Below are 26,656 nucleotides of genomic sequence, written 5' to 3'. Positions count from 1 at the left end.
GGGACTCCTGACTTCTTTCTGGAATCATCTGATTCGTCTCCTCCTAATCAAGTAGCAGAGCTGTCCTCCCCCAACCAATCAGCTTATCTGTCTTCTTAACCAATCGGTGTATCTCTCTCCTCCCAGCCAGTCAGCTGGGCGGTCTTCTCCCAACCAATCAGCTTGTCTGTCTCCTGCCAGCCAATCACCTGACCTCCCTGCCCAACCAGTCAGCTGTCTGTGGTTACCAAGGCTCGGAGCAGGCACTGGTTAGGCTTGGCCAATGCCAAAGCCCACCTGTTCCTGGGACCTCGGGGCATGCCAGAGGCTTGGGTGGAGGGACGAAGAAATCAGGGAGGCCTCAAGGAGAAGGTGCTGTAGGAGGAAAGGTAGTCAGGCACACGAGGAATAGACAGCTTGCCAATCTGACTTTCCAAGGCACCCTAAGTGAACAAGCCAGTTTAGGGTCATTCTCTTTCATTCTCTTCTTTCCAACAGCTCCCCCAGACCAACAGATCTGTATTGCTTCTGGGCGTCTTGCCGACGGCCAGAATTCCTTCAACAAGAATGTTGAGCTTTTCTTCCCTTCTCTAATTTAGACAGAAAGGATTTAAAATGCAAACACCTTGGCAGGGCCTTCAGTCGCTAATCAAAGATCTAAGTGACTCTTACTTTGAAATGGATAAGGGAGATGGAGGGCTGTGTCACTTGCACGCTGGAAGACCAGACCGCTTCCCAGTTTCAGGTAGAACCAGCTGACTCTTCTCCCCTGAATGCACGCTATGCCTTGAGATGTTTTGGGGACGCCGCTGAGCAGAGACTGTGTTCTGGGCAGCCCAGCGAGCAGAGGTGGCATGGAGGGCTGGCTGGGAAGGGTCAAGGCCGGATGCTGGGGACGGCGGGGTTCTACGCCTAGGGGACGAGAGCCAGGCAGAGGAGGAGCTGGAGGCAGAGATGGAATGAGGGTTCTTGGACTCCAAGCAAGAGGACCCTGGGAACCCCAGTCACTCACTGCTGAGCACCTTGCCCTCAACAGTGCCCGGGGACCGTGTGATGCCTCCGATGTCCTGGTGATGGCAGAGAAGGCAGATGCCTGGAGAGGCAGTTTATGCCAGGCCGCCTGGGCTCACAACTTGTCCCCTTCTGGGGAAAGCAGAACCGAAATAGGAAATCAAGAACTCTTTCTCACGGCAGAGAGTCGTTTTCAAGTTTAAAAAAACAAAAAAACAAAACAAAAAAAAACCCTAATTTGCGCAAATGTATATGTATGTAAGCCTTCGTGGAAGACACATTGCGCTTGTTACTGAGGGAACCAGCAAGATGGCAGAACTCGTTTAAAGGAGGGTATGAGACCCTTGATTGAGGGAGTTGCTCACAGGGGGCGCCCGGGTGGCTCAGTCGGTGGAGCATCCAACTCTTGATTTTGGCTCAGGTCCTGATCTCACAGTTTGTGAGTTCGAGCCCTGCGTCAGGCTCCGTGCTATCCGCCCTGCTCTCTCTCTGACTCTCTGCCTCTCATAAATAAATAAATAAATAAATAAATAAATAAATAAATAAAATAGATGATAGATAGATAGATAGATAGATAGGTAAAGTTTTGAAGACAAGTTCCTCATAGAAGCGAGAATACGTTTGCAAAATTAGATACGAAATTAGTTGAGATGATAGGGGAGGATAACGCCATACCCTGCGGGGTTCTCTTTTCTACCGAACAAAAGCCAGTTCCCTCATCTGACGTCCCCGGGTTCGCCTCTCGTTTCCAGAACCTGAGCCCTGCCTGATTCATCAGTAGCGAAGAGTAAATTAAGCTAAATTACCCTTCTCTGCATGACCCTTCAGTGGGCTTCTTAGAAAGTGCTTTAGTGAGATTTTCGTTTCGGCCTGTGGGACTATCGTTGCCTGATTCCTGAGTGCCCCCACCCGCAATCCCCCCCCCCCCACCACCGCCCCCAGCTGAGGGAGGCAGTGGGGCGGAGGCCGGAGTGGAGGCCACGGGAGAAGCTGAGGCTGAACCACTCAGCAGAGTCACCAGTACTTGGTCTGAGGCCACCGTGGCCTCACATCCTGGAGCTGTGAGGCCTTTGGCAAGACATTTCTTTAATTTACAGGAGCTTCTTTCTTTTTTTTTTTTTTTTTTTAACCTCATCTGTAAAATGGGAGTAAAATAATGCCTCCTCCCTTAGAGCAATTTGAAGGTGAATGCTGGCCTCCGTGGATCTCCCGTTGCTGGGGACAGTAAGGATGGGGCAGCGGTACCTTGAGAGACAGGTCCTGATCAGGTTACGGGGAGAAGATGACAGGGGACCATGGGCCCTTCACCCAAGGAGCCGTATGGAGCCAGTTGCCATGGCGATGAGTGAAACAGCCGATCCTGCTTTGATGTGGCTGGGTGGTGGAGGAAGTGGGCAGGTTATCAAGCCTTCGGGCCTCCCCCTTCTTCCTGACTCCACCCCAGTAGGGTGGCCTGGCTGCCTCCACTCTGGGGGTGGCAGGAAACCTCACGTCAGTGCCACCGGGTCCTGCCCACCGCAGCCCCTTGGATTCAGCCCACATGTTTGTCAAATATTTACTCCAAGCCCCCGCCAGCTGTGTAGACCACACCGCTCGCCTGCAAAGAATGTATCTGTAATCCCGAGGGGCGACAGGGGGCATCATATGTGTGAGTCACTGTGCGGCTTTCAAAGCCCACAGACCTCCGTGGCTGCACCTCCCCTCCCCCGATCACAGCCCTAGGGGGTGCAGGGAAGAGTTGTACTATTCCCACGTCAGACCTGAGAAAACGGAGACTCAGAAGTTTCATGTTTCTTGCTGTAAAGTCGGGTGTGAGGGAAGGAGGAACATGGGCGGGCTGTGGTATGACCTACGCTTTGTCACTTACTAGCTGGTTTCCTCGGACAGGTGATGGGAGCTCTCTGAGCCTCCTGGTCAAAAGTAGGATCGTGGGGCGCCCGGGCGGCTCAGGCTCAGTCGGTTCAGCGTCTGATTCTTGGTTTTGGCTCAGGTCATGATCTCACGGGTCGTGGGATCGAGCCCCGTGTCGGGCTCTGCACAGACAGCTCGGAGCCTGCTTGCAATTCTCTCTCTCTCCCTCTCTCTCTGCCCCTCCCCTGCTCAAGAACATTCTCTCTCTCTCTCAAAATAAATCAACACTAAAAAAAAAGTAGGGCCATCATTGTCGATGGTGATGATGATGATGGCGATGGTTGGATTGGTCTCATCCTCAGGAACCTCCCCCCCACCCCGACCTGGGTATTTACTATTATTCCCACCTTCCAGAGGATGAACCTGAACTCCAGACATTGCCTACGCTCACGTAGCTGACAAGAGCTCTACTCCCTTGAAGCTATGTCTGTTTGATTCCCAAAACCATATCCTTCGATGCCAGCAATGTATTCTCACATCTGCATAGAGCTATTTCTATGCCAAGAGGCACAGGCAGACCATTGTGTGTGACTGGAAAATCCTGGGCTGTCCCAGCTGCCATTTTTTTTTTTAATGTGTATTTACTTTTGAGAGAGAGAGAGAAACAGCACACGAGCAGGGGAGGGGCGGAGAGAGAGGGAGACACAGAATCAGAAGCAGGCTCCAGGCTCCGAGCTGTCAGCACAGAGCCCGATGTGGGGCTTGAACCTGTGACCACGAGATCATGACCTGAGCCAAAGTCGGACACTTAACCGACTGAGCCGCCCAGGTGCCCCATCCCAGCCACCGTTCTGTAAGCACTTTCCTCCCTGGGCCATTTCTCCTGCTGCCTTTGACCTTCCATCAAAGCAGGTACAAACCTGGGCTCGATCACCTCTGCCCAACAACTGGCAGCAGGTGAATTCTGAATATTCTTCAGTGGCAGTAAGTCTCCCTTGGGATCTTAGTGATCATAGACATTTATATTTCATACTTTTTTTAAGTCTCTGATGATGGAATAAAAGGCATAGATTCCTTGAAGCAAAGTCAAACATCGTTGACTAGCGGGTGGGGGTTTTAGTCACAGAACATCTCACCCCAAATGCACAGGTGTCCCAGGAGAAACTGAGGGACCATTACAGGGTAGAGGAGGCTAGGCTACAGGCAGTGTGGGACTCTGGATAGGATCCTGGCACCGAAAGACAACATCATGGCCAAAGATAGACTCACGGGGAGTCTATCACAGAGTCACGGGGGAGAGATGTTGGGAAAGGAGGGAGCAGCTGTTCCAGAAACCACAGGGCGTGATGAGTTACAAGTAAGCTGGTTGCCCAAAACAGAAACCCCAGAATAATAGTTGTGGCAACTCAAAGGGGTTTATTTTTTTTTCTTACATTAAAAAAAAAAAAAAAAATCCCAGTGGAAGGCTGCCCAGGGTTGGCATAGGGCTGAACATTCCAGAATCATTTCTTTTTTCTGTTTCACCATCCTTAGCAGGAAACATTGCCTTCGGTGTCACTTCTTGGTCTAATGACCGCAGGAGCTGTGGCCATCGTGTCCCCATTCCAGTTAACAGAAAGGAGGAAAGGGAGGTTGCAAATGGGGTCTTCCAGAAGCCCCCACCCAACACCTGCAAGGGAGGTCAAAAAATGTGATCTATCAACCTGTGCCCTTTGGTGAAGAAGAGGGAAGGGTGTTGGGGAGATGCGAACAGGTCCCCGCCAAGTGTGACCCACGAGTAAGAGTGGCCCGGTGGAGCCGGACTGGGCCTGTCGGGGGGCGGGGACCACCGGCTGGGGCAGCAGGGTCACCACGCCTCACTCCCCCCAGGCCTGGTGGCCCTGCAGAGCTGGAGGCCATCCCGCAGGCATCTCCGTGGGTTCCTCCAGACTCTCTATAGAACGAACCAAGGACCTGAGTCCCGGTGACCCCGTGAAACCAGGTGGGGCTTGCTCAGGGGCTCCTTGTATGCAGGCAAGGCCTTTGAGCTTTCTTCCATAGCAAAAGGAATGTGTACGGAAGGGTCAAGAGACCTCACTTGGCTGTGTGTTCTGAGGTCTGGTGGGGGGGGGGGTACTGTCCGGGGGGGTGAGTGATGTCTCCACTACAGCATTTCACTGGGGGGCCTGCAGGGGGCCAGGAGGGGAGCTGGCCTCTGTCACTCACCCAAGTGGCCACCAGATGGTGTCCCAGGTCCCGATGGCGGTAGCCACCGTTTCAGGGACTTTCCCATCAAAATAAGCATAACTTCAACCTCTGAACATGTGACAGTTACCTAAGAGAAACATCAAACAAAAGGCCCCAAATCAAAACAGTTAGGTCCTAAATTAGAATAGCATGAACTAGTAATTTTCCACCATTGATGACACAAAAATCGTGGCCTTTCTGTTTACAGCTGTCTCTGACCCCGGTCTTGGCTTTGCACCTATCCAGGGGGATTGCCTTCCTCCTCCCGGCCCACACCCAGTCGCAGAGGGGCCTTGCCCCCTGACAGGGGCCCCCTTGAGGCTGCCTAGCCCCCTGAATCCCAGCCCCTGCTTCTGGTGCCCTTGTCGGTGAGGAGGGCCAGTGTTGTTTAACCTTACTGTGGTGGATACACAACCGAATCCTTACTCTCAAGGCTCTGTTTTCCAGCCGCGGACCTGGGTCAGGTCGCAGGAGAAAAGGAGGGACTTTGGGCTGACGAGGCAGATGAGGCTGGAGAGAAAGGCTTGGGGGTGGGGGTGTTGTGGCCAGGGGCAGGGACAGGACCCAGCCTGGGAGGGACAGGGTCAGGGAGACCCAGCTGTCCTAAGAGCCCGTGGGAAGCCAGGCAGGGGCGCGGAGGGCCATTGGAGACCCAGCTGGGGACCTGCACACCCTTGGGAGGGCCCCCGTGCCTCCAGATGGCCAGAGAACTCCTGGGTGACAGCAGGCCGGCCGCCTCGCAGCCTCGGACCCTGTGCCCACCGTCTCAGAGGAGCGGATCTGCGCGGGGCCTGAGTCTCGTCCCCAGGCCCCCGACCTCCTTGGCCAGTGCGGGGTCACAGCGAGGCACGATAAACCTACCGACTCTCGTTTGTTTTGGCAACAGGAATCTCCTACCAGCGGCTGGTGAGGGCCGAGCAGGGCCTGTCCATCAGGAGTCACCGCAGTTCTACTGTGTGAGTGCTCTCGGGGGGGTCCCCACATTCCCACACCCACGCCACCCGCCCCGTGCATCCGGCTTTCCCTCCATCACTGCACCCCCAAATCCCCAGCCACCAACAAAGCCTTCAAGAGGACCAGGAACCCCTTGGGATAGCTGGTGACGTTTGGTACATAGGTTTGTTTCTCTGGGCTGAGAGGCTTTCCTCAGATTGCTAAACGGCTCTGCGACTTAAAAACGAAACAAACATTAAAAACCACCCGCATCGATCATGCCAGGTACAGGGCAAGGATAACCTCGCTCTACCCCCCGTTTTCAGATGAGGAAACTGGAGGTCAGAGAGGCCAAGTGACTTCCCGAAGGTCACACAGCTACTGAGTGTCTGAGCCAGGATTTAAACCTCGGTCCTACTCAAAAGCCCACGAGCTTTCTACGATGTATTTCCGCCTAAAATAGCATTTTCCCGGGGCGCCTGGGTGGCTCAGTCGGTCAAGTGTCTGACGCTTGATCTCGGCTCAGGTCATGATCTCACGGTTCCAAGAGTTCGAGCCCTGCGTGGGGCTCTGCACTGACAGCACGGAGCCTGCTTGGAATTCTGTCTCTGTCTCTCTCTCTCTCAAAATAAATACACTTTTAAAAAAATTAATAAATAGCATAGCATTTTTCAAACCATTTTGACTAGGACCTACCATAAAAAAAAATGCGTTTTATTTATTTATTTATTTATTTATTTATTTATTTATTTATTTAAGTCATCTCCACACCCAACGTGGGGCTCAAACTCACAACCCTGAGATCAAGAGTGTCATGCTCCACTAACTGAGCCAGCCGGGCGCCCCTAAAAAAATGCATTTTATATGAAAGCTTGCTGTACACACACACACACACACACACACACACACACACACTGAAACAAGCTTTAAAAAGTGAAACTCACAAGGCGCCTGGGTGACTCAGTCGGTTGACCGTCCGACTTCAGCTCAGGTCACCATCTCGCGGTCCGTGAGTTCAAGCCCCATGTCAGGCTCTGGGCTGATGGCTCAGAGCCTGGAGCCTGCTTCCGGTTCTGTGTCTCCCTCTCCCTCTGCTCCTCCCCCGTTCATGCTCTGTCTCTCTCTGTCTCAAAAATAAATAAATGTTAAAGAGTGAAACTCACCCCTACCCCCTAGGATGGGCTGTGTCTCAGTCTATTCTATTTTATTTAAAAGGCAGCTGTGATTGTGATCCCCCAGAATGATTCCATTATCCACTCATGGGTCCCGGCCGGCCAAGCATGTGGCTGCTGTTTTCACCCGAATGCTCGAGAGCCCAGAGACCCCGGCCCTCTCACCCCCAGCGCCAGGGGCTCGCTGCACATTCACACCGTAGAGCAAACACCTATGAGTTCCTTCTAATAAAAACAAACAAAGCAAGCCCGAGGCAGGCTTTGGGAGAGGCAGAAAGGGTACAAAAATGCTTCCGTGTCGTGAGTAAACAACGCTTACCCGGGGCTGATCACCAACCCCTCTGCACTTACCGAGCTCCGGGCATTGCGGGAAGTAAAGCATACTGTGATGTCCAAGTGTCACATCGGCCCCTGGAAAAGGGATTTGTCAGATCTGGGGCCCAAAGAGGTTAGCAGGAGGAGCTTAGAACAGAGTGGTGGTCTCGCCGTCGGCAGGAGGGAACAAGCGGGCGGAGAGAGCGCGTGCCCGGCTGGTCCCGTCCGAGGACTCAGCACGGGTCTCTGGAAGGAGTGATCAAGCGCTCAGTGAAGGAGGGTGGCCCAGTCACTCATGCAGGCCTGCCCCCTTCTCCTTACAAACAGAGAAACCGACATTAGTTTCCCCCTTGCACGATGGGTACTCTGGCAGAGCCCGGTCCCGACGGCACCTGCTTCTCTGAGCCGGGTTTAAACACTGCACAGGCCAGTGAGGACGGGAGCCGTGCGGGCAGGCCATCCTGAAGCATCTACAGCTGGGACAACCGGGATGGCTCCAACACACTTGGAGAAAATGCAGCGGCGGGCGGTTGGTGCGGGTGAAGTGAGAGCAGTCACCTGCAGTAAACTGTTAACTGAGTGACTGACACCTTGGGGGGTCGCTTGGGTGTGGCTGAGATTTTCCATGACGAGCAAACGTAAATGCCGGCTCGGAGCCCAGGGTCAGGCGACGGGACACGCACAGGTGGCTGGGCACACGCTCCCCTCCCATCCCCGTGAGACCCTGGGAGGTGGCTCTCCCAAGTTCAAGAAGAAGTTCCACTTGCAAAGGGTCTTTGAAAATACTGGCTGCAAACTATCAAAAGCAGACCGTAAACTTTCCCCTCGGAACTGGGACCCTTGAGCCCCCGGCCCGGCTCCTGGCCGCAGGCCCTGCCGGGCGAGCTCTGAGGACCGCCAGACGCCAGACGTGAGGTGCGTGGCTGTGCTGCCCTCCCCACAGCCCCGTCTCTGTGTCCCCAGCACTGTGCTGTTGTTGAACCCGGTGGAGGTTCAGGCCGAGTTCCTCGCCGTGGCCAATAGGCTGAGTGCACCCGGCCACTCGCCCCACAGCGCCTACACCACGCTGCTCCTTCACGCCTTCCAGGCCACCTTCGGGGCCCACTGCGACCTCCCAGGCCTGCACTGCAGGCTGCAGGTATGTGCCCGGGGCCCTTGGGGTTTATTTAGCATCACTCCCCCCTCCCATCAGAGCAGAATCCCTCTCTGGCTCTGTCCCAGTGCTGCCGTCTCCCGGGTACGCCGGCCTCCCCCAACCTGGGCCAGCCCGGCCCCTTCCCCTCTCTGGGCCGCAGCGACGAGCTCGGGACTAGCACTCCCCACCCGCCCAAGTTGGCGGTGCTCTGGCCCTGGTCTGGGCCTTTCTCTGGCGCCCGTGTCCCGAGAAGAGGGGCCCCGGGCAGGAGGCCCGGCCCCCTGGCAAGCCGTGAGTGGAGGTGGGTGACGAGGCAGGGAGGAGGCCGGTGGGTGCTGTCGTCGGCGAGACCCCGGGACCTGGGGGAGTGGGGCCGGTGAGCCGCGGTTCGGCAGCAAGCCCGTCTGCCCCTGGGGTTTCAGTCCAAGAGCCTGGCCGAGCTGGAAGACATCTTCACGGAGACCGCGGAGGCACAGGAGCTGGCGTCCAGCATCGGGGACGCGGCCGAGGCCCGGCAGTGGCTCAGGACCAAGCTGCAGGCGGTGGGAGAGAAAGCCGGCTTCCCTGGTGTCTTAGGTGAGGCTCTTGGGAGAGCCGGGCGCGTCTTCCCCACGGCCAAGTGAGCATCCAAGCCGGCCGGTGGGTCTGCTCCATACAGTCCTTCGGGGACCCCCGGCTGTCGTTACCCTGGTGTTAGGGCTGGCCGGCCGTGGCAAGAGAGAAAGAGAGTGCTACCTGGGGGCGGGCAGCTTCGTTTTCCCACCAGAGATCGTGCAGAAGGATGCAGTCCTCACGGGTCCCTTTGGAGGCCACGCCTCACCCCCAAGGAGCCTAGAAAACATCCTTTCTGCAGCTCCGCCCCTTCCAGGAGAAGGGACGCGGTCTTCTGTCACCCACGCCCGATGAGACAGTGCCCTTGTGCTCCCGTTCGGGCCCTGTCAGGGGAGGCTCGGAGGCTGAGTTGGCCGCATCCGCACAGCCTGTAAAAAGGCCTGGCGCCTACCTGGGCTGCTTGAACGGAGGGTCCTCGGGCTGCGAGCCAGGTGTCCCAGCTTCCCACTGAGTCTCGTGTGGCCCATGCTGGCGTCTTGTCTGAGACCCTTGCAGCCCTCACCGCCTGTCCCCCTGTCGTTACAGACACGGCCAAACCCGGCAAACTCTGCACCATCCCCATCCCGGTGGCCAGGTGCCACACCTACAGCTGGAACCAGGACAGCTTTGGTGAGCCCCCGGTTGGGGCCCTCGCGGTGCCCGCTCCCGTCCCCCAAAGCGGCCAGGGCGCTTCCTGTTCCCGGGTCTGTGCACCCGCCTCCCCGCGGCCCCGCCAGCTGAGCAGAGCACGGGGAAGCGCTGAAGTCCCGGGCTGGCCTTTAACCTCCCTTCCGCCCTCTTCTCCTCCGGGCCAGTCGGCCTGAGCCTGTCGCCCGTCCCCAGGGTGTGCGAGAGGGCTTGCAAGGGCCCAGACACCCAGACGGTGCCTCCCCTTGCAGACGTCCTGCAGGAAATCCTGCTCCAAGAACAGGAGCTGCTCCAGCCAGGGATCCTGGGGGACGAGGAGGAGGAAGAGGAGGAGGAGGAGGACGACGACGACTTGGAAACAGAAGGGCGTTGTGCCCAGAGGGACTCCCTGCTCTCCACCAGCTCCGCAGTCTTCCACGACTCCACCCTGTCCCTTGCCTCGCCCCAGGCCTCAGGGCCCACCCTGTCCCGCCAGCTGCTGACCTCCTTCGTGTCAGGCCTCTCGGACGGCGTGGACAGCGGCTACGTGGAGGACAGCGAGGACAGCTCCTCCTCGGAGTGGCCCAAGAGGCCTGGCGGCCAGGGGCGCCGGCCCCACCGCCGGCCGGGGCAGAAGTTCAACAGGATCTATAAACTGTTCAAGAGCACGAGCCAGCTGGTGCTGCGGCGGGACTCCCGGGGCGCGGAGGGCGGCGCGGACGCAGCCCTGCCCCTGCGGCGGGCGGGGAGCCTCTGCGGCCCCCTGGACGGCGCGGCCCCGCCGCCGGCCTCCCGGCCCCAGCGCTCCCGCTCTCTGCCGCAGCCCAAGCTCAGCGCCCAGCTGCCCAGCTGGCTCCTGGCCCCCGCCTCCCGCCACCAGCGCCGGCGCCCCTTCCTGAGCGGGGATGAGGACCCCAAGGCGTCCACGCTCCGCGTCGTGGTCTTCGGCTCCGATCGGATTTCGGGGAAGGTGGCTCGGGCCTACAGCAATCTGCGGTGAGAGCGGGGGCGGGGGTGCGGGCGCCGGGACGGGGAGGTGGTGGGGGGTGGGGGGGCCCGGGCTGCGGGCTTAGGGCCCTTAGGGTCCCCGCTTCTTACCACCTTCTTCCTCTGCCAGGCGGCTGGAGAACAACCGCCCCCTCCTCACGCGGTTGTTCAAACTCCAGTTCTTCTACGTGCCCGTCAAGCGGGGCTCCGGCGCCTGCCCCAGCCCTGCGAGCCAGACGCCCCCACTCCCCGCGGACTCCCCCAGGCAACCCAGCCCTGCAGTACGTCCCCAGCCCCGCGCCACGCGCCGTGGGGGCGCCGAGTGGGCGCCATCCATCGCCTGTGCCTCGAGGGGCACCTCGTTCTGCGCCAGCCTCGCTCCCAGGAGCGGCCCCTGCCCTGCGCTTGGGGGCGGCCCTTCGCTGCGAGACGTAGACTAGAAGCTGTTAGACTTCTCTCAGGGCCGGTGGGGGGAGGCTCCGCTTGGGGCCGCGGAGGGCGTGGGGGGTGCGCAGGGCCGGGGCGCAGGGACTGACCCTGGACCCTCCCCCAGGAGCTGGAGAGCACCAACGATATCTCCCACTACCTCGGCATGCTCGACCCCTGGTACGAGCGCAACGTGCTGGGTCTCATGCACCTGCCGCCGGAGGTCCTGTGCCAGGTCGGTGGCCCCCGCGGGGCGGGGGGAGAGGGGGCACCTGCTGGAGGCCCCTGGTTTGGGGGGGTGGAATCCAGCCTGGAGCCTCCAGGGAGGACCAGGAGGTCCTTGGAATTGAGCAGGAAGGGTGGGACGGAGGCCGGGCTGTGGGTGTGTTCCCCCCCCCCACCCCCAGCATTCTGTGTCCTGCCGGCCACCTGCCACTCTGGCTCCGCCCCCCACCCGCAGCAGTCTCTGAAGGCTGAATCCCGGCCCCTGGACGGCTCCTCTGCCCAGCTGCCCATCCTGGCGGACATGCTGCTCTACTACTGCCGATTCGCCGCCCGGCCCGTGTTGCTGCAGGTCTATCAGACCGAGGTGAGCCCCGCCCCCCGACGCCTGCGCCCCGCCCCGCCCCCTGCCCTTGCAGCCCGCCGCCTCGAGCAGAGGGGGGCGGGGGCTGCCCTCTGATGCCGCCCCCGCCCTCCGCAGCTGACCTTCGTCACCGGGGAGAAGACGACAGAGATCTTCCTCCACTCCCTGGAGCTGGGTCACTCTGCCGCCACACGTGCCATCAAGGCTTCCGGTGGGTGCCGCCTGGGCCCCAGGGGGGACACGGGGTCGGTGAGGGCCCCCCCCCCCCCCCGAGACGAGAGGGAGTGACGGTCTGTCTGTGTGTCACAGGTCCTGGCAGCAAGCGCCTGGGTATCGATGGTGACCGGGAGGCCATCCCTTTAACACTACAGATTATTTACAGCAAGGTGAGGCCGGTGCTGGGGGCCCCGGGCCCGCTGGGGCCTGCTCCTGCCCCTGCTTCACCCAGAGGCAGCCCCCTGTGTTCCTGGACCCCAGTCTTTCAGCGGGGAGAAGGGGAGGGGGTGGACATCCTTCTCCCCTCCAGTGTTCTCTCCCCCCACCCCCCGCCCCCACCCCCCAGATGTGCTCAGCAGCTCCCAGCTGCAGAGCTGAGGGCGAGAGGGGCAAGGGTACAGTGTCCAGAGGGAGAACCCAGGGTCTGCAGGGCTGGGGTGCCCCGCGGGGTGTATGGGAGCTGGGACCCGTGTCGGAAGGGAACCACAGGATTTGTGGGGTGCAGGTGGGAGGGGTGGCATGGGTCTCTGAGCATCACACCCGGGGTACAGGCCACGAGAACCTTGACCTCAAAGTGGGGACACGCCCCCCACCCTCTTTCCTTCCTTCTTTCTTTCCTTTCTCCATTCGAAAGATACTCATTTAGCCCCTACTCATGCTGAGCTCTGCTGGGGAGGGGAGACAGTGGTGAGCAGAGAAGGCTAGGCCTTCTCTGCGACTTTCCTGGAGGAGCAAGACAGGAAACAACAGAAATGGCCAGGAGAGTATCAAAGAGCGGTGAGGGGTGACAAGGCAGTAAAAGGGTTGATGGGACAGTGATGCTGAGGCCGCTTACGTGTGGCGGCCAGGGAAGCGGGCAGGAAGGACTAACAGAGCACTGCATGTTGGGTTTTGGGGAATACCTCCCATGTCCCAGACCGGGGGATTCCCAAGAGTCAAGTGCTTACAGTCTAGAGGGAGCAGTGGATATTGCTTAGATGATCCCACATGATACATAATTACAACTGTGACAGGTGAAGGAGAGGTTCATGGTCCCCTGAGAACCTTTAAGAGGATCATTCAACCTGGTCAGGAAAGCTACACAAGGCTTCCCTGAGAAGGGACATTGAGTCAGCACTGGAAAGAAAACGAGGAGTTAGTTAATTAGGCTAAGAAGAGAGGGATATGCTCTCCAGGCAGAGAGAACGGCATGTGCAAAGGTCCTGTGGTGAGAGGGAACATGTCATCACAGGGCACTGAGGCAGGCCAGAGGGGCCAGAGCAGAGACGGTGCATGGGTGAGGCTAAAGGAGCTGGCAGGGCCACAATACCAAGGGCCTTGATTTTTGTCCTTGTCCCAAGAGCCGTGGACACCCTTTGAAGGGGCTCAAGTTGGGGGTGGGGCTGGGGGATGTGTGCCATGATTAGATTTGAGGTCTGGAAGCTCCCTCGGTTTGGAGGCGTCCGCAGGGGATGCGGGAAGGCCAGTTAGGAGGCTCCGGAGTTGGTTGTCCGGGGGGAAATGGGGGTGGCCTACATGGGGGTGGTGGTGGGTTCTGTGAGCAGCAGGGCATAGGGGTGGATCAGAAAACAGGAGGCCCAAACTCCTGGCTCTCAATGTTCTGGGACCAGAAGCGGCCCAGGTCCAGTGCGGGGAGGCCGTGAGTTGGGGGCAGGTCGAGTTTGGGTGCCCTTGAGAGACAGGAGGAAGTGAGAAGTGCAGTTGCACGGATGGGCCTGGCCTCAGGTGCAGGGGGGAGTTGGGTGTGTAGGTGGCCTCGGGGGAGGAGCACGGGAGGCTCGTGCTTGGAGAGACTAGTGGGGCGGAGAGGGGGGGGCCGGGAGGAGGCACCCCGAGCCCCGTGCCGTGTGATGGCAGGCAGACAGGCCTCGGCCAGGGGCAGGTGGGTGAGGCGGGGGGTGCAGACAGCAGTGAGCACAGCCAGGCACTCCTATGAGGTCAGGGGAGCCGAGGACTGAGAAACGCACTTGCATCTGGCAATGCGGAGGTCCCGGTGAAAGAGACGTCCAGACCCCAAGAGGGGGCTCCAGCCTGGCTGTGGCCGGGACCTCATGCCCGTGGGCCCCTCTCCTCCTCCGTTGGGGCTCAGCCGTCACGGAGATAACCCTTTGAGATGCTCTGAGCTCTGGAGCCCTCCGATCCGTGGACCAGGCCGGGCACCCGACGCTCCTTCTTGGAGTCGTCGAGGTCTATACGGGGTCAGACAGCTCTTGGTGCACGAGCTAGCACACTCGGGTGAACGCGTGCCACCGGTGGGTCTGGAGCCACCTCTTCCGAGAGCAGGTAGCGGGCTCCGGGGGACCCCGGCTGAGAGGGTGCGGCCCCGCTGTGTTCCCAGGGGGCCATCAGTGGCCGAAGCCGCTGGAGCAGCATGGAGAAGGTGTGCACGTCCGTGAACCTCAGCAAGGCCTGCCGGAAGCCGGAGGAGCTAGGTGAGCGGACGGCGGGGTGCAGGTGGCGGCGGGGCGGGGCCCCGAGCCTGGCCTGAGCCGCCCCCTGCCCCTCAGACTCCAGCATGGAGGCCCTGACGCTAAACCTGACCGAAGTGGTGAAGAGGCAGAACCCCAAGTCCAAGAAGGGCTTCAACCAGGTAAGGGCACCCCTCTCTTCGCAGCCACGTGGCCCGCGGCCACGGCCCGGGCGTGTGCAGGTGCCTGAGGATGTGCGCATGCGCGAATGGATGGGGTGCGGTTTGGGGTGTGCACTCCGTGGGTATCAGGGGAGGAAGGAGGGCCCTGTGGGAGGACGTGTCTGCGTGCAAAGGCTCCCGTGTCAGGGACCCTGGGCCTCGCGAGGGGGTCAGTGGGCTTTGTTGGGGGGGGGGGGCGGGGTTGTTTCTTCCAGACTCGGGGAGGGTGGAGGCCGGGAGGAGGCAGGCAGGGCCTGATGGAGGCCGTCAGCCCCTGAGAGCTGCTGCCGGGCTTGGGGACAGGCCTGAGGGACAGAGCTGCCAAGGGCTGGAGTTCGAGGGGGCCGGCGATCAGGGCTGACGGGGGCCTTGCTTCCAGATCAGCATGTCACAAATCAAAGTGGACAAGATACAGATCATCGGCTCCAACGGCTGCTCCTTCGCGGTGTGTCTGGACCAGGACGAGAGGAAGATCGTGCAGAGTGTGGTCCGGTAGGAAGGGGGCGTCCAGGGAAGGGGCGCACTCCTGCACCACCCCCTGGGACCCCGGAAGGAGCTGCAGGGATGCGGAGGTGGGGGCTGCCCTTACCTCCCGCCTGCCCCACAGGTGTGAGGTCTCGCCCTGCTACAAGCCGGAGAAGAGCGGCCTCCGCCCCCAACCCCAGAGGACCCCCGACCAGCCGGCCCAGGCCGTGCCCGACCTCTGCTCCCTCCTCTGCCTGCCAATCATGACGTTCAGCGGAGCTCTGCCTTAGTGGGGCCCTCACCAGTGGATGGGGAAGCCTCCTCGGAGCCCCTCCCCACACAAGGGGGGGCGGCCGTGAGGGTCTCGCTCCCTGTGGGGAACTGAACGGCCCTCTGTTGCATTGGGTCCTGCTGTGGGTCCCTGCGGCTGGCAGGGGCTTGGCGGTTTCTGGGTCCTCGGGGCTCTGTTTAGGAAGGACACAGGGATGAGGGAGGGCGCGGCTGGCCACGCAGCCCCTCAGATCCCTCACGTAGACAGGAGAGGGATGGAAGGGCTGACCTCCAAAGGCACCGGCCACTAGTGTGGTCTGGGATCCTTTCTGGAAAGATCTGAGCCTCTGGTGCTCTGGGGTGTGGCTTAGGCCTCCTCTCCCAACGTTGGCCAGGTCCCCCCTCACTTTGTCAAAGACTTGGGGAAGCCTTTACATCTGTGGTTCAGAGTCCCCTCTACTCTGCGGTTCAGGTGGGAGAAACAAGGATAAGAATTTCTTTCCAGACCTTCAGTACCCCACCCCACTTCTCTCTCTCTCTCTCTCTCTCTCTCTCTCTCTCTCTCTCTCTCACACACACACACACGCACACACGCACACACACATGCACGCACGCAAATTCCCCGGGTATTCTGAAAAACAGCACTAATCCTTTACCTGCCTGCTGTCAGGACATAGAAGACATTCTCTTGCGAGCCCCTTTCTGGGTCTGAGAGCTGGGGGGACAGGACAGGCACAGATTCAGGAGCAGCTCGATTACCTTCTAGCTGAATGACCAGAAGGAAGTTAATTAGCCTCTTCCAGCCTCCACCTCCTCGGCTCTACGACCTTCGACCTTCGGGGGTTGAAAAGAAATTGTCCGCAAGGTGCCTGGCCCGTGGCTGTCTCATGGCCAGTGCTCAGGGAAGATTAGCAGCCTCACCCTTAGGCGCTGACTCCCCTTGTGTGGTGCTGGGACACTCTCACGGCCCCTGGGACAGTCCTCATTCACACCTTTCCGATTCATCATTGAAGCAGGACCAAGACTAGGAGGTGGGGAGGGGTCAGTTTTACCCTCCGAAGGAGGAACGACCTTGACAGGGACAAGAGGAGGGTGGCACGGGAGTCCCCAGCCTTTGCCGACTTCTCTCCCAGATGGGACCCCGTGACCCCCGCTCCCGTGTCACTCCTCAGGCTGGTGCACATTATGTGCGGAGTCCTGCAGCCCAGAAGGTTCACGGGCACCGTTCTGGTGCCTGGGCGACATCCCAGAGCGGGTAGATCAAGAGCCTGGCTTTGCGGGGCTTCGTGCCTGGCTGGGGGCAGGGCGGGGCGGGGGGAGGGGGTGGCGAAAGGCGAGAGCCAAATATGTTAAAGCCGCCAGGTCGGAGCGGTTTGGAAGGAAGCAAGTGTGCGCTAGGGTCATGGGGTGGAGGGCAGGGCTGAGGACCGGGATTTGGACGCTGGGGGTGGAGGAAGGTGACTGTATCCCGCCCAGAGCCCCTCCTTCAGGGAGCCCCTGAAACGCCAGCCAAGACAGCCTGATGGAAGTGAACAGAGCTCTCCCCCCCGCCCCCGCCACCTGCCCCCAACCAGCCACCTGTCCATGTTCCAGGCTCCAGAGAGCAGCCGACCATATACCCTTGATAGTTTGTTGTTGCATGAACAAGTTCTACTACAGGATAAACAGATATCCAAGAATGAAAACAGTTTAATATTATTTTCGAATAAAACTTGGTTAGTCTTGTACGCGATGACCCGTGGTTATCTCGCCGCACGACGATTAACTTGCTTCGTTCGCATAAACTGCTTCACAGGCAGCAACGATCAGGTTTCTTGGGGGGCTGTTGCGTGTAGCTTTTTGGAGCTGGAGAAAATGTATTTGTGCTGTCATTTTCTCTGACGCTGTTCCGTCGAAGCCTCATCGTCCTGCTGAGAGGAAGGAGGTGAGCTCATCGCTGGTCGCGGGAAGACACCTGTTATTTGGGAGGAATACGTAGGCATCAGGCTCGCAGCCTAACCCCCGGGGAGGGAGGAAGAAGGAACCATGAGATGCTCTAGGTTTGCCCCAGCTAGCTACTGCAAACCATAAAACACGCCTAGCACACCCAACATGCATCCACAGGACATCCAGGGATCCCTTGATCCGGGTGGGGCTCCCCTAACGGCCTGGGAGGTGTCTGTGCTGCCCAAATTAAATCGGCCCAAATCCACGACACCCATTAACCCAGGGATCCCAATAAACTCAGCAGCCCTCACTCCATCTGGAGGCTGGGACTTCACTTCTGATACTCTTTCCAGAGTCCCATAGCCCCATTCTAATCGCGAGGAGAATACCAGACAAACCCAGACTGTGGGACCTTCCTCTATGGGCTAATCTGACTAGTACCTTTCCAGGAGGTCATGAAAACAAGGTAGGACCGAGAAACTCCTAGAGCAAGGAGAAAGGGAACCTGAACACTAAATGCAATGTGGTACCCTGGATTGGATCCAGAAACAGAGAAAGGTTAATGAAAGAACTGGTGAAATCCCATAAAGGCTGGAGTTTTAGTTTTTCAATTTTTTTTAAAGTTTATTTATTTTGAGAGGGAGAGAAAAATGTGAGTGGAGAGAGGAGATCCCAAGCAGGTTCCTCACTGTCAAGGCAGAGCCCGACACAGGGCTTGAACCCACGAACTTGTGAGATTGTGACTTGAGCCAAAGTTGGGTGCTTAACCACCAGAACCACCCAGGTGCCCCTGGAGTGTAGTTTTCAAAAATCAAAAAGCAAACAAAACCCAAACACACACACACATGAAACACACAGGCACCTCATTGTAAGACTCCTGGGGAAGAAAAAGGTAATGTGAGAATCTTAAAGACAACCAAAGGCAGCAGTGGGGGGGTATATTTTATCTTCAAAGGATCAACAAACAGCTCCCTTCTCAACAGAAACATTGGAAGCCAGAAGACAATGAAATGACATCTTTAAAATGCTGGAAAAAATTCAATCTGACTTGTTCAATTCTTTTTTTAATTACGCTGCTCACAAGAGACACATGTTAAGTATACAAACAAAGTCTGAAAGCAAAAGATCAAAAGGGTGTTGTTATTCTAATGTCAGACAGAGATTTTAAGGCAAGAAGCATTTTAAAAAATAATGATGAGGGACAGTTTATAAAGGTCAAAAAGTCAATCCAACGAAGTTATCATGATCATAAATCTGTATGCATGCGATAACATCAACGTAAACTGTAAAGCAAAAATTGACGGGATTAATGCCTCCACAACCAGAATGAAGGATTTTATCACACTTCTCTCAGTGGCTTAAGAAAAACAGACAAGAAAGAATAGAGATACAGAGGATCTGGACAACACAATTCACACGTTTGATCTTGTTGAAATAGAATACCGCCCAGCAACAGAACTCACATTATTTCAAGCACAAGTAGAGTATCAAATTTCAAATGATTGAAGCCAAAGGGAGTATCTTCATCTCAAGAAGATACAGAAAGAAAGGTATAAATCCTAAAGTAGGAAAAAGAAAGTGTAAAAGCAGAAATCTATGAATTAGAAAAGCAATGTACTAGTGGATAAGGCTCTAGCGAACAAATCAGCAATATCGCGTGTATGAAAGAGGACGTCTCTACAGATCCTATGCACGCTAAAAATACAATGAAAGGATACGATACGTTGACCAATAAATTTGGCGATTTGGATAAGATGGAGACGTTTCTCAGAAATACCACTGTGAAAGAAATGGATTTCCCAGGTAGGCAAATATATGTTAAAGAAATTGAAACCATTCTTTTTTTTTTTTTTTAATTTTTAAAGTTTATTGATTTATTTTGAGAGAGACAGTACAAGTAGGAAAAGGGCATAGAGAGAGGGAGAGAGAGAATCCTAAGCAGGCACGTGCTGCCACCACAGAGCCCGACATGGGGTCCAAACTCACGAAACCTGGTCAGATCATGACCAGAGCTGAAACCAAGAGTTGGACGCTTAACCAACTGAGCCATCGAGGCGCCCCCCAAACCATTCTTTTCTTAATTAGACTGGCAACCAATTCTATTTTGTTGTTTTTGCCTCCATACTTCATACATATTTCAGAATATTGTAGAGTTGGAACCGTACCGTCACCAGCCTTTCCAGATTGGTTTCATTCGCTTAGCAATATGGATTTAAGGTTCCTCCTTGTCTTTTCATGGCTTCACAGCTCATTTCCTTTTGTTGCCAAATAATATTCCATTTTATTGACGCACCCAAGTTCATTTCTTTACTCACAGTCTGGAGGACATCTTGGTTGATGCCAATGTTTGGCAATTATGAATAAAGCTGATGTAAACATTTATGTGCTGGTTTTTGTGTGGACATACGTATGTTTTCAGCTCCTTTGGGTAAACACCAAGGAGCACAATTGCTCGATCATTTAGTTTAGTTTTTTTGTGTGTTTTTTAAAAATTTTTTAACATTTATTTATTACTGAAAGACAGCTCTGGGGTCCAGTACTGGGGGCTTCTCTCTCCCTTCCCATCTCTGAATGCCTCTATGGCCTCAACCCCTCCCCCCCCCCCCCCAGTAAAATCAGGGTAAAGGAAGCCGGCTCTCCTGGAAGAGGGTGTCCTCCGCATCCCTCTGGGGGCAGAGACAGGCAGGTGCCAGACTGTCCCCTACCTGTGCCACTTTATTTCTCTGTTCCTTGCAGCAGGGGCACCTGCATCCTGGCTCAGACCACAACACAGTCCCCCTGTGTCTCAGGCTGCTCAGGCCACCCATAGAGTGGGGCTGCTTAAACAACAGACACTCATTTCTCCCAGTCTGGAGGCTGTGACATCCAAGGTCAAGGTGCTGGCAGATCCCGTGTCTGGTGAGAGCCCACTTCCCGCTTTGCACACGCTCACCTTCCCATAGTGCCTCTGCCTGTCTAGTGTCTCTTCCTCCCCTTGGGACGCTGGGGCTCCACCCTCCTTACGACGTTCTCCAACCCCAATTACCTCCGAAAGTCCCCACCTCCCGATGACCATCAGGTTGGAGGGTCAACACACGAATTTTGGGTGGACACAAACATTCAGTCCATAACACCCAGCAGCCCTGAGCGTGTGGTCCCTGGAAAGGCGACTGTGACCACACGTGTGCCTCTGGCAAAGGGCGAGTGGGAAGAAACAGTGCCCGTTCAGGGGACTCGCAGAAATTTAGGGCAGGAAGGCCCAGCCTCGTGGTCATTGCAATCTGGCCCGGAAATCGCCACTGGATGTCAAGTGAGCACAAAGGGAGGTATCAGCAAACACTTTTTTTTTTAATATTTTTTAATATTTATTTTTAAGGGGGAGAGAGAGAGAGAGCAAGTGGGGGAGGGGCAGAGAGAGAGAGAGAGAGAGAGAGACAGAATCTGAAGCAGGCTCCAGGCTCCGAGCTGTCAGCACAGAGTCCCACGCGGGGCTCGAACTCACGGACCGTGAGATCATGACCTGAGCCGAAGTCCGACGCTTAACCGACTGAGCGAGCCACTCAGGCGCCCCTATCAGTCAACACTTTATAGCACTTACTGTATATATACCCGCCAAGCACTACCCATGTGCGTTACATACTTTTTTTTTAATGTTTGTTTATTTTTGAGAGAGAGAGGGAGACAGAGCGCGAGTGGGGGAGGAGCAGAGAGAGAGAGAGGGAGACACAAAATCTGAAGCAGGTTCCAGGCTCCCAGCTGTCAGCACAGAGCCAGACGCGGGGCTCAAACTCCCAAACCGCGAGATCATGACCTGAGCCGAAAGTCAGACGCTTAACGGATTGAGCCACTCAGGCACCCCTACACACTTCTGTTACCAAGCTTCTGTCTCCCAACAGCCCCATGAGGCGGGTACTATTATATCCATTTTACAGAGGAAGAAACTGAGACAGAGAAGTTAAGGAACTTGCTTCAAGCCCACGTCCACGGGCCCCAGAGTCCCTGCTCTTAACCACTAAGCTATGCTACTCCCCCAAGCCACTCATGTCTGAGGCCCAGAAAAATTAAGTTTAGGCAGATATCCCAGAGGGTTGGCTTCATTGTAATGGAATTTTGGAGGAGCTCCGGCGCTTTCAGCATGGAAGCCACGGTCTGCAGGCACCCCCGCCAATGGGGGTGGGTGGGGTTGGGGAGCAGGAGAGGGAAGCTGAGGTCTGAGCAGGTGGGCGGGGCCCCGGGCCAGTCTGTGCCTTCCCCTGCGCAGGGAGGGGGAGGCAGTCAGGAGGGAGGCCTTATGTGAATGCACTCCAGGCCAAAGGGCTGTCTCAAGGGGGTCCTCAGAGACCTCTGGAGAGGGGGAGTTGGGAGGGGAGGGAGAGGAGGGAGCAGCCCTACCCCACCAGGATTGTCGGGGGTCGTTGGGGGGGCGGGGGGCGGTGAGGAAGCTGGCAAGGGCCTTGCAAATGCGCGCTGCAATCCCTCGGTTACAGAGGAGGAAACTGAGACCCAGGCAGGAGAAGGGGCCCGTGCAGCTACAGCAATGTTACCACAGAGCCCAGCCAGGTCCCCATTTGGGGGTGTATCTGTGCGCCCGGGTGGGAGTACGGGTGCGCGCGTGGGTGCCAGGCAGTTTGCATGAGTAATGAAGGGAGTCTTCGAGTTTTCTCAACGATCCTGGTCACCCCCAGCCTTCTTGACGCCCCAGCTTTCTCGACCTGCCAGCCAGTCCCTGTTCCTAGTGGGAATTCTTTTGTGAGAAGACACAGCGACTGTGCTAAGTATCTCATACATTGAAGAGGCTCCACGCCGCCCCCCTCATGTTCCGGGGAGCTTGCAGACCTGCTCCCCAGCTAGGCTCCTCCAGCCCCCACCGGAGAACAGGGGAGGGGAGGTGCGCGGAGAGCAGGCCCCGCCCCCACGGCAGGGTCTCCCTGCCCCTCCCCCCGCCCCAGAGGAGTCTGGGAGGGGCGACCGGTGCACCTGCCAAGAGAATCCTGGGGAGGGAAGTTTTCTTCCCCAAATGGCTTGCCCGAGAGGGAGTGGGCAGGTTTTTCTCTGAATGTTGACCCATGTCAATATGTTACTGGGGCCAGAAAATACAGACACTTAAATTTAAGAAAAGAAAGCGGCTGATCCTTGGGTCCACACCTCTCATGATCTCCAAGTAAACAAAGCCAGTGGAAGATCAGTTTGTGCAATCACCCCAGGCCTTCAACAGCGATTATCACCGGGTGGAGAGGAAAAGGATACTGGGAAGACGGGGCCCGGAGCTCTTTTTCTACTAATCGTCCCCCCACTATCCTAACTCCCCCTGATTCTTCCTGATTCTTCCTCCCTCTCTGCCCCCACAGCAGATGCTACTAGGTGCTCACAAGCTCCCGGGGGATACCGATGCTGCTGGTTCAGGGACCACGCTCGGCGAACCACTCCTTCAGAGCACGAGGTCGTCCCGCAGTCCCTGTTTCCCGGGGCTGTGGCCGTGAGGGCTGGAGGGAATCCACTAGAAGCAGAGGTGCCCGTCAAGTGGGCACCAGCCACGCCGATGCCTGGGTCTTCCTTGAGGAGGGATGGAAGGCGAGGACCGTGGGCCAGGCTTCCAGTTGACTCGGCCCGCAGTGCTCCCTGGAGCTGGACTGGGCTCCCCCTGGCTCAAGCGCCCTCCCGACCACTTAGGTGAGCCCCCTCCCGAACCGCGCTAGATCCAACACGTGGGGTTGGAAGTGCTCTGAAAGCACTTCCTTTTTTTTTTTTTAATGTTTATCTATTTTTGAGAGAAAGCACGAGTGGGGGGGGGGGGGGTTGGGGGAGAGAGAGAGAGCACCGTCAGCACAGAGCCTGATGCAGGGTTGGAACCCACAAACGGTGAGATCACGACCTGAGCCGAAATCAAGAGCCGGACACTTAACCAACTGAGCCACCCAGGCACCCCTCTCCGAATCCAACCCTGAAAGGACTTCCCTTTGTGAAAAAGTCTGGGCGGGAGAAACCAGCAATGCATGACTCTGACTCAGAGTCACTTGGGGAGAGAGGAGAAAGCAGAAGAGCCCTTCTGATCCCACCCCAGCCCACCAGTCCGGTGGCTTGGTGTGGACAAAGGGTGTCTGGACGACAGAAATATCCACAGAAGTTTTTTCAATTGTTTGCTAAGAGACGTGTAACGTACATGCCTCTCCTGTCTCCCCCCCACCCTGCCCCTGTGATCCTCAGTGAGATTTACTTCGCTCATTAGGATTTTCTGTGGGTGGATTCCTTAGAAAAGGGCAAGATGGTGGGGCGCCTGGGTGGCTCCGTCGGTTGAGCGTCCGACTTCAGCTCAGGTCATGATCTCAGGGTCCGTGAGTTCGAGCCCCGCGTCGGGCTCTGTGCTGACAGCTCGGAGCCTGGAGCCTCCTTCTGATTCTGTGTCTCCCTCGCTCTCTGCCCCTCCCCTGCTCATGCTCTGTCTCTGTCTCTCTCCCTGAAAAATAAATATTAAAAAATTTTTTTTAATTATATTGTGTCCTGGGGCGCCTGGGTGGCTCAAGTCGGTTGAGCGTCTGACTTCGGCTCAGGTCATGATCTCGCGGTCCATGAGTTCAAGCCCTGCGTCGGGCTCTGTGCTGACCGCTCGGAGCCTGGAGCCTGTTTCCGATTCTGTGTCTCCCTCTCTCTCTGACCCTCCCCCGTTCATGCTCTGGCTCTCTCTGTCTCAAAAATAAATAAACGTTAAAAAAATTACAAAAAAAAAGGAAAGAAAAGGGCAAGATGGTGAATTCTGCATTTGCTGCCGGAGGCTCCCGAGACCATTCCCCCGGAAGGTGGGGCGAGGGCACAAGCGACCTGGGCTTCTTGCGTCCGAAGCCAATAATCTCACCTGACTCCCATACCCTTGGTCCTCCAGGGCGCCCTGATCCCGGGGCCGGTGCCTCTGCTGCCAGTGTCAGGAGGGTTTCTTTGAATTTGTTTATGGGTTAAAATTTTAATTTGTGTAAAGGTCTTGGCTGCTTAGTAATGGGTGGGAAAATAACAGGAAGTGTTTGCCTGAACAGAAGGGACTGGAAGGGCTCTTCCGGGGACATTGGTGCAGATGGGAAGCCTGGCCTCAGCACCTGGAAAGCAGAATCCCCCCCTAAGAGGCAAGGCGTCCCTGGGATCAAAGGGGCAGTCCCCCCCACCCCGCCCCGCCCCTGCCTTGGTGATGGTAGGATGGTTCAGGGGGCAGCTAACGACCCTCAGTCTTTCGTCTCTCCCTTCTCTTCCTTCTTGCCTGTTCCTGGATGTCCATGACCCATGAAGAAGCCTCAGCCCATCCTTGCAGAGGACAGCTCTGGGGCCGTCCACGGTCGCCAAGCAACCCGTGGCTGCCACACCCAGTGTGGCTGCCGAGACAGCAGCTGTGGAAAGAGGAGGGTGCAACCAGCCACAACGTCGACTTGTGATTTCCGATTCAGTTAGGCCAAAGCTGATAAGGCGAGGAGGCTGCCCACTGTGGCCACCACACTGCCTGGCTGCTGCTGAGTACCAGACCTGCAGGGGCAGAGTCCCTGGTCCTTTATCCTGCCCTGGACTTACCCATTTCTCTTATGCATCCCCCCATCCAACATCCATCCACTCATCCATCTATCCATCCATCTATCCATCCATCCATCCATCCATTGGTTGTATTTAATGAGCCAAACATTCTCTTAACACTCTCTTATCCCGTGATGGGTAAGATAATGCATAAGACCTAGCCTCTGCTTCCCCAGAACTTGTGGGGGAAGGGTAGACAGATGGGGCAGACACATGACCTAAGAACTCAAATACAAAGATAGGAGATAGACTATCACTCCAGACACGGGAGGGGGTGCAGAAAAACAACAGATAGGGCAGGAAGATTGAGTCGTGGAGTAGATGATCGAAACGTCTGGGCTCTTTTTTGATGTTGCTGTTTTTCAAATGCTCTCTTCTGCAAAGTGAGGGTGATGGAGCAGAGGCCATGCAAACCCTTGCAGAAAAAAATATCAGTGACTTCTTTGGCTGCAAAGGAGGAACCCAAGTAATAGAATCCAAGTCAAACCGTCTTACTCAAAAAGGGGAGGAGGGAGAATTTATTGGATCACATAGTCCAACAATCAGCAGTAGATCTAGGCATGAGGGTTGCAGGCACGGCTGAATCCAGGTGTTCAGGCCATGCTGTCTGCCATCTGTCTCTCTCCAGAGACATTTGCCATTAGGCCAAACCAGATGATAGCAGAGCCTCTGTGAGCTTTTCGAAGGTCTAGAAATGTGTGGATTTCCCAAAATACGGCTTGGCTTCAAATTGTGAGAAAAAGAAAGACTACAACGGGCCAGCCAGCAAGTCCACACCTTGGAGGTGATCCGCTCCCCCACGCTGCTCTCTCCTAAGTGCCCAGGTCAGCAGCTGCTTTTGTCGCTCCCTTCATCCGCGTCCTCTCTGCAGGCTTTGACACCGCTGACCACCATGTCCTGGACCCCGTCTCCTTTCCCAGCTGCCAGGCACCCCACTTTCCTCCTTCCTCTCTGACCTACGTTTTTCCTCTTCTCTGCTGGAGCCAGGAGGAGGACAGAAGGGGAGCCCACAGCACACGTGCAGGCCTGGAGCCCAGGGGCCACCTGGACCATCACAGAACTGCCGGCGATCAGGACTCCTGGGAGGGGTCACAGCCTGGGCTTGGGGATCAAGGAGCCACCGGGTCAAGAGGAGCCGTGCAAATCGCGAGGTGGAGTCTGGCCTTTCTCCTAAAGGTAACAGGGAGCCACTGAAGGCTGTACTGCGGGCGTAATGTGATCCGATTTGTGTTTCAGCACCAGAGAGGGGCTCTTGGCTGTGATGCGGTTGTGGATCAGGCTTCTACGGTCACTCGGGAGGAGGGCGATGGTGGCAGTCGTGGGGGCGGGAAAAGGGGACAGTTTATGACATGGGACTTGGTTGCATTTAGATGGAACAGGGGAGAGAGAGGGAGGCGTTGGGGATGCCCCCCCCTCCAAGTTTCTGATTCTGAGGTGAGGAGCAGACAGGTGGGCTTGGTGGGGGCGGGGGAGGAAGGCTCGGTTCATGCACCTTGAACTGAAAGTGTTAGGTGGCCCTCTGGCTGCCAGTCTCCAGGCGTGGACGGCGGCTGGCGTGTCTGGAGCTCTGGAGGGAGCTCAGGGTCCCCGGCATCACAGCCCAGTCCGCGCCACAGGGGGACTCTATGGAGGCTCCCCCCTCCTGCCCCATCGAAAGGAAGAGCCTCCAGTGACCGCGGGGGACCACAAAGCTTCTGCAGAAAGCAGCCTCACAGCAGGATGTGTTCTGGGAGGAGCTTTGAGGGCCACGGGGAAGGGGAAGGAAGAGGAGGGACAGAGTCGGG

At 56.9% G+C, this 26,656-nt stretch overlaps 1 protein-coding gene across 2 annotated transcripts in view; it reads left to right on the top strand.

Moving 5' to 3' along the window:
• Window positions 1-15,835, top strand: part of PIK3R5 (phosphoinositide-3-kinase regulatory subunit 5) — a 69,672-nt gene extending 53,837 nt beyond the window's left edge. The window contains exons 6-19 of one of the 2 annotated variants that reach the window (XM_043583103.1): window positions 5,954-6,023; window positions 8,451-8,625; window positions 9,045-9,198; window positions 9,760-9,843; window positions 10,113-10,836; window positions 10,958-11,108; window positions 11,381-11,488; window positions 11,717-11,842; window positions 11,957-12,050; window positions 12,149-12,225; window positions 14,394-14,487; window positions 14,563-14,645; window positions 15,064-15,176; window positions 15,292-15,835. In XM_043583103.1, the coding sequence (XP_043439038.1) occupies window positions 5,954-6,023; window positions 8,451-8,625; window positions 9,045-9,198; window positions 9,760-9,843; window positions 10,113-10,836; window positions 10,958-11,108; window positions 11,381-11,488; window positions 11,717-11,842; window positions 11,957-12,050; window positions 12,149-12,225; window positions 14,394-14,487; window positions 14,563-14,645; window positions 15,064-15,176; window positions 15,292-15,439 (2,201 nt within the window). In that variant the 3' untranslated portion in view covers window positions 15,440-15,835. Of the gene's footprint in view, window positions 1-5,953; window positions 6,024-8,450; window positions 8,626-9,044; window positions 9,199-9,759; window positions 9,844-10,112; window positions 10,837-10,957; window positions 11,109-11,380; window positions 11,489-11,713; window positions 11,843-11,956; window positions 12,051-12,148; window positions 12,226-14,393; window positions 14,488-14,562; window positions 14,646-15,063; window positions 15,177-15,291 lie in introns of both variants that reach the window. The other variant, XM_043583102.1, reaches the window with a different exon arrangement.
• Window positions 15,836-26,656: the final 10,821 nt, after the last annotated feature.

This window comes from Prionailurus bengalensis, chromosome E1 (genome assembly GCF_016509475.1).
Source record: "Prionailurus bengalensis isolate Pbe53 chromosome E1, Fcat_Pben_1.1_paternal_pri, whole genome shotgun sequence".
Classification (NCBI taxonomy): Eukaryota; Metazoa; Chordata; class Mammalia; order Carnivora; family Felidae; genus Prionailurus; species Prionailurus bengalensis.
The sequence above is the reverse complement of the archived record's forward strand: the minus strand, read 5'-3'. Positions and strand labels throughout refer to the sequence as shown.